Source organism: Haliaeetus albicilla, chromosome 1 (genome assembly GCF_947461875.1).
Source record: "Haliaeetus albicilla chromosome 1, bHalAlb1.1, whole genome shotgun sequence".
Classification (NCBI taxonomy): Eukaryota; Metazoa; Chordata; class Aves; order Accipitriformes; family Accipitridae; genus Haliaeetus; species Haliaeetus albicilla.
The window spans coordinates 68,374,096-68,386,441 of NC_091483.1; the positions used below are offsets into that span (position 1 = coordinate 68,374,096).

At 35.1% G+C, this 12,346-nt stretch overlaps 1 protein-coding gene across 4 annotated transcripts in view; it reads left to right on the forward strand.

The window, feature by feature from the left end:
- TAPT1 (transmembrane anterior posterior transformation 1) overlaps nucleotides 1-12,346 on the forward strand; it is a 48,296-nt gene that overhangs the window by 3,923 nt on the left and 32,027 nt on the right. The window contains exons 2-4 of one of the 4 annotated variants that reach the window (XM_069793110.1): nucleotides 1,194-1,324; nucleotides 5,546-5,664; nucleotides 10,527-10,550. In XM_069793110.1, coding sequence (XP_069649211.1) covers nucleotides 1,194-1,324; nucleotides 5,546-5,664; nucleotides 10,527-10,550 — 274 coding nt within the window. Of the gene's footprint in view, nucleotides 1-1,193; nucleotides 1,325-5,545; nucleotides 5,665-9,790; nucleotides 9,858-10,526; nucleotides 10,551-12,346 lie in introns of those variants that run through there. The other 3 variants (XM_009919249.2, XM_069793114.1, XM_009919250.2) reach the window with 3 other exon arrangements.

The window sequence follows — 12,346 nt, forward strand, 5'->3', positions numbered from 1 at the left end:
AATATTGAGAAGCCACTGTCTCAGACAGTTTGGGGTGAACTCTTCACATGTAGCATCTATACTTGCATTCCTCACTTAACAGCTGTTATCCAGGCTGTTTTACTAAGGGTGTGTTATGCAGTCTCTTCCTCCTCCCCCAAAACGTGGAACATTGTACCATGCAAGGTCCACACACACCCCAGTAATCGCTAAGGCTTTGGCGAAAATCGGAATTTAGTATTTGTGAGCATGTTCTTGTGTCATGATAAATGCTCTGTAGCTTTTCCCCTATCTGTCCAGATAAGTGATTTCCATCTTCTGGATGTCGTGTGAACACTGAGAGTTTCTGTTTTTAAATGCCAATAATAACCAGAAATGTTGAACTTTATTGTAGTGTTCTGTCACTTCTGAAGTGTTACCAGGAGGTGGTAATGTCAGACCTTGTTAGTGAGTGTCGAAGCTGAAGCTCAACCTCCTTGTGCTGACAGCCTGAATTTTCATAATTGTAACTTCATATTTTATTTCCTTTTGCAAGACTGCTCTGCACAAAGTCTTTTTTAGAAGCCATATGAGTTGACTAAATATGGGTCAGTCAGCCTTTGGCTTATTTACCTACAGCCATTAAAATGCGGAAGACCTGTATGTACGTGCTTGATGGCTTTTTGGTCTTGAAAGAGTTCGGTCTGACCATCAAATGATCAGCATGCTTGTACTGTTTGTGCATTGAATCACTTGGGATCACGTATCATCAGTGTTTTGATCTTGCAGAAAGTCGTTCTTTATTTTAAAGAACAAGCTCCGAGTGTTGCTGAGAGAGAAAATAGCTTTTAAGAAGTCTTGAAGTAGAGCTTAGTAAGTTTAGGAGGACTGTCAGTACATTAAGGATTAGATCCACTCAGCATACTGCATTCAGTGTAGCTGCTTTGAGTAATGTTTTGGAGAAGTGGGATGTCTGATGACAGTGGTTGGCTGGGAAAAGTAGCTTGTTTTGTTTGTTGAGAGGCAACAGGGAAATGGGAGAGCATAGGACTTGCTTCTCATATAGGTCCTTCCATACCAAGTTATTTGACATTCTGGTTATGATCAGCAGAAACCTTCTGGGTTAGGTGTGATGTAAATTAAACATGTAGCAAGCAACGAAAGCATAGCAGTCTTCTCACTCTTTGGAGATCATGCCTGAAGCATCTTCTGCTTATGTGTGTTCCTGAATGTAGATCTTTCATTGCTGAGATTCATCAGTGCTGAGCTAACAAGAGGTTACTTCCTTGAACACAATGAAGCAAAATACACAGAGCGGAGAGAGAGAGTATACACGTGCATGCGGATACCAAAAGAACTGGAAAAGGTGAAGTATACTTCAAGATTTGCATTAAATTATTTAAAGAAATATTTATTATTCAAACACTTTTGCTACTAAAAAATAATTAAAACAGCTGTAATGATTACTTTTCAGTGTTAGTAAGTTAAACATTTGTGTTTTGGGGTTTTTTGCCTATGTTTGCTTGTTGCTGTTGGCAATTCATGTTATCAGCAGGGATGGACATAACTAACTTTCAAGTGCAGATGACAAATTAAAATATAAAGATGTCACTGATCCTTAAAGGAACAGTCAAGCAAAAGAAAACTTTTTACAGCAAAATGTAATTTTACATTAAAAAGAAAAAAAAAGCTTTAAAGATTTTTCTGGTCTAAAATGATTTGAGGGTGGGAAGATTTCACTCCTTTAAAAATATGGTGATGGATGACTTTCTGTCTAAGGTTTTTGAGTTAATTTTCATAGTATTCTGTTTTGCTTCTTGCCAGTGTTTACCACATCTTTCCTCTCTGTCCTGGTGCTATGGCCCCTCCTGAGGCATTCCTGCCACCTCCCTTATGACAGTTTAGATATACTTTTGGCCCTGCAGTGAGCCAATTCCAGTGCTCTAATATAGAAGAGAGTTTTATTCTGCCCTAACCATTTTGATTTGGGAGACAGCAGGAATATGCTCAAGGATGATGAGTAAGGCAACATTGATAATGAGGTTTGGCTAGGCTGCAGTGTAATGATACCATTAAAAGTAATATTGCTAAAATTCTCAAAACCTCTAGGGATGAAGTTATACGGTAGGGCTAAATCAATTTAATTTATATTGAAGGAAGAGTCTTGTTTCACCGTTCCTCCAACTTCAGTCTCCTGCCTTACACATGCTGCCTGTTTTGCGTGAGCTGTGGTGCTTGTTGGACCATTCTAAGAGTTAAATCAGCTCATAATTTGAAAGTGAATGCTTCACTTTTCTTGCTCTGTTTGTTCTTTGCTAGGATGGTGAGCTGAATTGCTCAGCAAATATTCTTGAGAATCCAGAGCCTACACAAGGGCGGAAGGGGAGCTGTATGGCTTGGGGTAGGGACAGAAAGATGAAAGAGCAGTGTAGGAGGGAGGGATAGTAGGATTCTCTTTGTCAGCAGTGCTCAGGATCCCTCTTCAGTATCATTAAATTAATCCTTGGACCGTGATGGGACCTGGTTTTACAAAACTAAATTCCCAGTCAGTTACTGCAGAAAATCACAGAATGAATGAGATTGGAACAGACCTCTGGAGATGCTGTAGTCCAAGCCCTTGCTTAAAGCTGCATTACCTACAACAGGTTGCTCCGGACCAGATCCAGCTGGCCTTTGAAAATCTCCAGGGATAGTGTCTTCACATCCTTACTGTTTACCCATTCCAGTTTATGGTAGAATATTCCAGTTACGGTAGAGTCTCAGCTGAACAATACAGCAGTAATTGTTGTAATTATGTAGACTATTACGTGCTGTCTCCAAGCCACAGAAATTATTCTGAAGGATCATCAGCGTAGATTTCCAATAAAACTTCCAGTGTGTAAGAAAAAGTGAAGGCCAGCAGTCTTTCATAAATAAGGTTGATGCTGTAAGTGGTGAAAGTGATGGGTTTTGCATGGTAAATCAAACTTCAGTCTGTACTTTGAAAGAAAGAATGTGAAACTGAGTAATAAGCAGGTAGATTTAAAAAGTGGTAGTTAGCTTTTTACGGAGTGATTATGAAATAAATTTGTTAGTTCTTTCAATGGGGTTAGTCCAGATTAGTATATCTACTAGCTATATCAAATTGAATCATACCCATGAAAAAAATTGGAAAAGTATGATGATGAGCACCTAGAAAACTAAATGGTGTACAGATCATCACGAATTACTTGACGGTGTGATACAAAAGTCTGCTTAATTGAAATAAAGCACATGAGACACTAGGAAAGGAGGAGGACAATTTTCTTAATGGCTTGTATTGTTTACTACCTAATAGTATAATTACAGACTAGGAATGAAAATCATAATCAAGTAGAGTGAGAATAAACTGGAGTAAATTTATCAAAGCCTAATCTTGGGAGGTATTCTTGAACATGCACTTATTACATACACATAATTTTAGAGTGGGGTGTGATCTTAAAAGGGTAGTATTTTTTGTTGTTGTTGTTCTGAATACCCCTTTTTTATTTAGAGAAGCTAGATAATTTGTAATATAAAAGCTACTTCCACTCAAGCTTTTTGTGCAGTTTCATTGGAAGCTCTTCCTTGTAATAGGTTATTTGTACTAAATGAAAAGGTGGTCCCTATTCCTGCTATCTTAAGGGAACACTTGTAAATTGATCTCAAAATTAAACTTAGTGCTCTTTTGCTAAAATATAGTAATGATGATGCTCTGTAAGCTTTTCTGTTAGCTCCTCAGCATCTGGAATGTGGCAGCAAAAATAATGTTTACAGAAGTGAATGGAAGGTTCAGTGCTGATTATATTTCAATGAATGCATGTAAATATGCAAGTGCAATGTAGTAAAAAATTAGGAAAATGTGGACATTAAAGCAACAGTTGCAAATATTAACACGAGCTTACAGAATGTGAAAAACAGTGGTTTTACTTGGGCAGAGAAGAAGTCTGTCTAAATCAAAAAGAAAATGCAGAGTTGTTTTCTAGATTATAAAGATGCCCTCAAAGAACACAGGGGCAAAAGGACAGACTATCTTTCTATTTTGCTTGGGGTTAAGGAGTTTAAAAAAATTTTTTAAAAAAAGATGATATATGTTCAGCTCCAGTCGTTCTCAGTGCTTGGATATTCAGCACCTGGTTTAAAAGTTAGCAAATAAATAGGTAACTTAATAGCATATTAAAATGCAATGCATAAATTCATTCATTATTTGTAACCACTGCTCCTGATAATTTTGAATGATAACTCTCCGCTGAAATTTTAGAAAATGGTACTAGAGGTGAATGAGTGAGTATCAGGGAGGAGACCTTAATGTTGTGATGAAGTACAGACTGCAGAATTGGTGGAAATAGTATTATAAGGGAAAGCAACAGCTCAGAGATGATAGCACTGCTGTTGTGCCTGAGTCAGTCATCTTATGTGGCTTGCATGTAGATGCCATGGAGTGTACGCCGTAGGATTGCTTTCAGTTACAAGGATGCTCGAGGAGTAGGAGTCAAAGGTACCTATTGTATTGGTGATTGGACATTGAACTGCCTGTTGACGAAGAAGGTTATTTGGAAAGGCATAGAGATTGTGGCAGGTGAAAGTACTTGGGCTTTGGTTTACTTCCCTCCTCCCCCCAAACCAGTGTCTTCCTTTCCCGTCAGCAATACATACAGCTTTCACATGTAAATGCATATCTGTCATGGATATCTAGGCCTGCTTAGATGTTGCTAGTCTTAATTGTGTAGTCAGTTAAGCTTGCCTTTTTATGTGATTTTCCTTGCAGGAAAAAAGGCTAGCTTCTGGTCTGACAGAAGTGTAAAAGCATATGGCTAGAGTCCCATTCAGGTAAATCTTAGATACATTCAAAGAACAGGTAAAGAAGGAAAGTCGTATGGGGAGAGTCTGGTATAGAAGAGCTTTCTAATTGCAGAGTTTAGGTCTAGTTTAATTATATAGAGTTGCTTGGCTTGTGGCTATAATGAAGTGGCTTTAACTATTTCTGTAAATTAAGGATAAAGCATTTAAACTGAGGGCAACTGGAAGTTTACCTCTTCATATTTTATATTCTTCTTTGTATGAAAAAGGTGGATATTCTCTGAAGGACAACTGCCACAGCTGTAATTAGCTGTGCAATATAAAATTAACAAGGGAAAAGAATTTTTTTCGGGGGGTGGGGTAGCATATTAAAAAGGAGGTAGGCAGAAAATGGCTGTGCACATGTACACACAGCTCTGCTTGGGTTTTTTTTCTAAGGTTAAAAACACTAACTTTTGTAACCTTAGAGGAAAGTCACCATTGGAAAATGAGTTAGTTACATCCAAGTGCAATTCATCTAGTCAAGAAAGACTGAGTTCGGTGAGCCATGGAAGTCTGCAAAAGCCTTTGCTGCTTGGACCTTGTGGTGCAGAATTTTTGCTGAATAGTCTTCCAAGTGCATAGCATGTTATTTTTCATACAGTTCCGCTGATTAAACAAGTGAGAGTATTGTGCTTATTTGGTTAGTCTTATGTAAATGTATTTTTCATAAAATAATATAATTCTTTATGAACTTTTTGTAACTCTTTATAAACTACTAACATAATTCTGTTTTATTTTTGTAATTTAGTTGATGTTTTTTGGAATCTTTTTGTGCCTGGATGCTTTTCTGTATGTATTCACCCTGCTTCCTTTGAGAGTTTTTCTGGCAATGTTCCGGTTCATCACTTTGCCTTGCTATGGCTTACGGTAAGTTGATTCAAGAGAAAGGTGTTGATACCCTTAAATAATCTTTTGCTATTTATGTGTCTGCCTAATTTTATGGCCTTTCAGTGCCATTTGAACTACTAATGACTTCTTCCACTGTAAAATAGAAGTTTTGGTCTAAACTAGCCAAAGCAAAGGTGCGCGTGGGACCTTTAAGCTTTGCTACCAGTCGCTAACTGTCATCGTTGTTTCCTTCAGACACAACAGTTTGATAACAGCACCACTTAGGCATATTCAGGTTAGTAAAGGACAGAGAAGTAACCTTACCCTATAGTTTTGTTCTTTTAACTAACATCTCTTTGAACAGCGTTTTAAGATTTCTTAGACTTGAGTTAATGACTTGGCTTATGTCTTTTGAGAGACTCTTTGATACTGAAACAAAAGTTTGATTTTTTTTTTTTTTTAAACAACAAAAGTTTTCCTTATTTCCATGGTAAACTTTGCCCAAAGGATCCCTATATAAAATGTGTAATTTTCTTTCCTTCAAAGAGTCTTAAAGAGTAATTGGATGGGACTAACTAATCAGAATAATATTAAGAAATCTTAGATCTTAATCCCTTGCTTTTTCGTTCAGATCAATATTAAGAAGAAGTTGCTAATACATAGGATTTTTGGTTTGCCTTGCTGGTGTAGGCATCAAAAATTGGATAGAATTAATTTCCTTCATAAAAGTTGCTACTTCACAGTAAACCTCATTATGTAAGCCTTAAGTGTAGCCTAAAAGAAAAGGAGTATTTGTACTGATGTTGTAATTTTTCCTCGAATAAATAAGGACTTCAGGGTTTTCATTCTGGATTTCCCCAAACTTGAAGTTGATTTACTCTAGCTTTTTTTTTTTTTTGAGTTGCTTGCATTTGCATTATTAATAGTCTTTTATATGTGAAGTGCTTTTAGATGCATAGTTTAGAAGTATGTTCTGATTAGAGCAAATGCTAGTTTGTTTGCATAAGAAAGACTATTTTAAAGTATAGTTTTAAGCTGAAGTTTTTACTTTGGTTATGCTTAAACATAGGCACTAGGTGGCAGTCTCTAATGTTTTATTGTGGTGTTAATTTTGAGCTGAATCTCAGACTTTCATTATGTTAAGAGAATTTTCCTAGCTGTGTAAAAAATATGACAGCTATTTAGCTTTAGCCTGATGACAAGTCAAATTATGTGCCTATTTGTAAATATCTGTACGGTTGCTATTGCTAAAATACTAAAATTCAGGTAAATGTAATAGATTTTAACGTATCGTTGGGATCTTACTACTTTTTTTCTGTTTAAGAAGTCTTCTTCCTTGTTTATAAACTCAGCTTTCCTTTTGACAAACAAGTTTTCTGTTCTTCTGAAACTACTGTTAAAAATTTGAAAGAGCAGTTGCTGGTTTTGGGTATTGTTTTATACACTGAAGAAAGCGACATTGAAAATATACCATACACGCTCGTGTGTGTGTGTATGTGTGTATATATATGTACATGCAGCTGCAGTGTTAAAACAGTCTGCTTGCTTGATGGTATTTTTAGTGTGTGAGGCAGGATAGAATCCAGTTTAAGCTATTCAACTTGACGATGTTAACTTTAAAGTGTTATCAGGTAAGATGCAGTAAAACTGAGATTATCTTGAGTGAAGAAGACTTTCGTTTTGTAACAACTCCTGAAGCAGTTGTTTTTGTCACAGTTTCCTCAAATGTTTATGGAATTTATTTCCCTAGAATCTCTTTACTTGTTCACCACTTAAGGTTTTGTCTAATTCGTTAATGTTTTAAAGTTGCTGGTTTACTGAAAGGTTCACAATTCATGTTTATAGTATGTAATGGGACTTTTTCAGGTCTTATTTCCAAATATTCAGAGCCTGCACTTTGATTGGGGGGGGGTGTTGTTTTTCTGGTTATGCTGATTTGCTTTGTTATGGTAAAAAAAGATTTGGGATTTTCTTCTAGCTCAGGAAATATATTTTTATGTGTTTGTAACAAGACAGGGTTCAATAGCTAAATCACATCTGTAATTACAAAAGGTACTTACAAAGCAGGTGGCTGTTTATCTTTTAGCTTGCTCTTTCTCAAAAATGTCAAGTAAGTGTTGAGAGACATGACTAGTTGTTATTTGAACCTGCCACATCATATTCCATTCTGTGTAGTAAATAAAAGTGCTCCTCCCTTCATCTTGACTTTTTTCTCTACGTCTCAGTGAAGTGATTGAACAGTGAGTGTTCCGTGTCCCTTCCAGTTTACTCTTCAGTTCATTTATTTCCTCATAACTTTCTCCTCTTTTTAGTGTAGAAAAAGATTATATTATCCATTATTTCTTTAAAACAATAAAACCACATTCTATGTAAGATGGGCTAATTCCTGTATATGGATGGTATTCTGTGCAGTGTTTAAATGTAGGGGGAGTGCATTATAGCTTCTTCCACATGTTTTAATATTCTGTTTTACAGAGCTCTGAAAGGGAACAAAGAGTTAACGTTTCTTAAAGAAATTTGATTCCTTTTTCTGGCTAGACAGTGTTAAGTGCTTCAGTTTAACTGCAAAGTCTTCACTCCTCATCACTTGATCTTTCCTTTTGAGTAAATTTAGTTCTGTGTATTTGTCAGAGCTATATTGGTGTTAACATTGCTACTTTAGAGAGAGACTCTAAAACTTCGAACACTTCAGACAGAAGAATCTAAGATTCTGTCATTAAATAAACTAAACTGCTGGTTAATGGCTGTGGTCAAACTGGCAGAGGCTGAATCATCAGATTGTGGTGATTTTGGCCGGTGCAACTTCATTACTGCTGTGCTTTGTAAATAGCAGGGTGGTCTTAAAATCAACAAACACTTCACAAAAATAAATTGCATCTGCTGAAATAACAACAACAAAAAAAAATTAGCTCTGCTGTATTTTCTTCCAAGTCATAGAAAGAAGTTTCTTAAATTATTCTCTTCAAATCTTGTAAACTACTCTCATTTTAATAAAATATTGTTTGACAACGTAAAAGCACATACTTTGCTGGACACCAAATCTAAGGTAGACAGAGAAGTGGAGTTCTTTTCAGAATTACAGTCCTTGATGATAGGTTCCTAAAATTAATTCTACCTGTGGTTTCCTTTTACAATTGAGACATTTTTTTAAATTAATACCTCAGACCCAGAGATTCTGGTCAGCTCAATATCTCTGCTTGTTTTGGAACACTTTTATAGAGCTAACTTTTTGTTTTTCTTGAAAATATGTTGTGTACCAATAAAAACTCATGTGGGAATGTGGAAAAGCTCTTCTGTATTATTTGAAAAACACTGATATGAAAGCTAAAATTGTGTATCATACTGAAGCTCCGATGGGACTCCCAATTTAATTACTCTCAAAGGCATTTTGCATCTTGTCCATAAAGCATTTAAGGACTTGTTACAGAAAGTGAGACTTCTTTTTTTTCTCCAAATTCTAGTTTTCTCAAGAAAATGCAGAAGTAGATTATGAATTTTTGTATATGTGGAGATGGATTGACAAGATCTTTACACTTCTTCCATGTGGAAATAGATACAGATTATAAATGTGTTCTGTGTTTTTCTTGTATTCCACTCTCTTCTCCCTGAAATGAGTGAATTTAGGTCCTGTCAGCAATAACACCATTAACTTCAGTTGTATTATATGTACCTCTTAAAATTCCCATTGCCCTCTTGTGAAATCATAAGATTTATGCTTTCCAGTAGGAAATAAATAGAACAGCGTTACTTCAAGAAAGAAACTGTAGAAAGAAAACATCTTGGGGGAAAAAAAACAACAAAGAAACCAAACAAATATACTGACATTCTTATTACGGACATTATTCCTTTGTTTATATTATCAGGTTATTAAATAAATTTGAACCTCTGTTGCACACTTACCCCCAAGCCTAATTTTTTTTTTTTTTTTTTTTGCTAAGGACTATAGCTGTTAAATACATAAACTTCCTATTGTCTGGTTAAGTTCATTGAGAAAGTAGTGCACCTGTCCGCCAAAACGTGTGGCTTTCTACCAACCAAAAAAAAGGCAGGTGCGTTCAGTATTTTTGTCGTAAACTCTCAGATCAAGTACTCCTTTCTCCTCTCCATAACAGTGCATAGTGTAGCAACGTTACAACCTTCTCTTTCTTTCTTTCTTGTAAATCAGACGGAAGGGAAGAGCACTTTCACTTCCTTTATAGGATGGAATGTGGTGTCACAGGGATTCCTCCTTGGTGAGTAAATCCTGATTTTTCTTTTTCCTTCTCTGCTGTCAGCCAAATTCACACATCTACATGTAATCAGTAAAAAGACTGATTACAAATGAATAGTATAGCTAAATTAACTAACATACTTCAAAGGAGAACCAACACTTAGTTTTAATAACCAACACATGAAATTGACTCAACGCCGTTTATGGTAGGTATATTTTCATATGTAACTTCACATCACTGTGGAAAAAGGTTGCGATCTTTTAGATTTTTGTGATTTTGTAGATAGAGTGCCTGTGGACCAGTTTGGCCCAATTTAAAATAGGATATCTTGGAAAAACTAGCCCCTGCTGTACTTAGTTTATAGTGCCTTAAGCTTTTTTACATTTCTTCTAAGTAACACTTCAATGAGGTTCATAGCTGTATTTTTGTGTGTACTTCAAGCAGGTGTTTTTTTTGTTTTAATGCTTAACGTAAATTTTGGGGAGTTCTGAAAGTTCGTTGCCAGGTATTTTAGTGTTAGACTTGGAAGTTGATTCTCTGCATAATAAAATACAGCACTTTAGCATATGCTTGTTTACTGACTTCAGTTACAGTTGATTCTATTATTAAAAAAAAAAGCTCAATGAAAGCTAATTCTAGTTGTCACTTATTTGAAACCTTATTTTTTTTTATTTATTTATTTTGAGACAGCTCTCATCGAGGCCTAACAGCAAGGTTGGTTTCGTTTCATTCTTAGCATGGTCTCGTGCTGTGTTGTGTGCATGTAGAGGCTTTTTATTGTTTGAGAAATGAAATGCCATCTAATCTTGACAAACTCAGCTCTCTGTATCTTAGAATTCTTCATTTGGGACATATTTTTATCAGAACTTACTCTGTATATCTCACAATTTTACAACAGTGAAGTCCCACATACTGTAAACTGTATCTCTTTTTAAAGTCTCAAACTGGATATTAGATTTGATCAAAATAGCTTTTGTTCCTGAAGCCAAACTTAATTCCAAACTTGAGCATAATTGTAGGAAAATAATTCCAATAGATCACTTTGCGCATTTTGAAAATTCTTAGTGTGTAGTTGTATGGGGCAGTATGCCCTTCAGACAAACTTGCTTGGGTTTTATTTTCTCTGACATCTTTACTTAGTATGCTAACAGCAAAGTATCTCCTTATGTGTTAATCTGATCATTCTTGTTAATGCTTCATATAAGATTAGAAACTTATGATACCACGGTTCATTAATGAAGGATACATTGAAGGATAAAAATTTGATGAAGACTAAATATCTACATGTAAAACAAAATCCCACAGTTCAGTTTCCATACAAGTATCTGTGATGTAAAAATGGAGAAAGAAAAGATATCTAAACAAAACTTTAACTAGACCACCATTTCAATAACTGAAATACATTATTAATATAAACCTCAGTGGTTGTTTAACTATTTTAAGGTGTTAATATTGAATAAATAATACAGTTAGAAAAGGTTTGCTGTAGAACACTTATTCAAACTTGTAACCTCAATGCTAAAATACTTCTTCAGTACATTATTAGCTGAATAATAAACCTATATAAATGAAAAGGTTTTTTTAATAGTGTGAAGTACAGTAATGTTTATAGAAATAATACTGTTATCTTAAGAGTTTATAAATGTATATGTATGCAGGGAGTTAAGTTCATTATTGAGATTAAAATATCCATCTAAAACATTATTGCAATTATAGTGTATTTGTATCTTTAGATTACTGTATCTGTGACATCAGTATTGGAAATTTTGTCTGTGCTAACTATGAAGGAGTAATTGTTTAATCTGAATTATTTGGATGAGACTATACTAAAGGAACCAATTAAAAATGCAGTAAACTGTAAAATCAAACAAGAAAAATGTATTCAATTCCTGTTGGTTTAAAAAAAATAAATCAAAACCCAAACAACTCTGCAAGGTGGCTGGAAAACTGTATGTAATCAGACTAGTGAAGAACTGAAGAGCACCAGAAAGCCTGAAAGACAAAGAAATTGTATGATAGCATATGACAGTCTGTGCAGAGCTAAGTTTAAAATAATGTGTGCAGAGTGTTTATGGATGGGATCCTAAAGTAAATAAGTACTCACACAAGTATACTTGCCTACAAATTACTTTCTATACAATATAGTGGAAACATTGTTCATTTAGCCATGACAGTTGCTGAAAAGCATATCATAGACAATTGTAGTGAGATTATTTAGACTTTTTTTTCATACAGTAAGAACAAATTCCTGTTTGTCCTGGGGTGCGTTTTATGTTTCAAATGGTTTAATCACTTTAAATTCAATAAGCAAGGTGTATTAAAACACTAAACACCAAATCTTGGGTTTTTTGGCAGTCAGTCACTTAAGCAAACCTCTGCATTAGGTACTTATGATTTATAACGTATTAAAGCCAAATACCAGTAAACTGTGATTTATTTTTAATAATGCTCTGCTTAATGCCAAGTAACTTTAATTGTACAGCTGTTGGAACTAAAAAGGGATTGGTGGA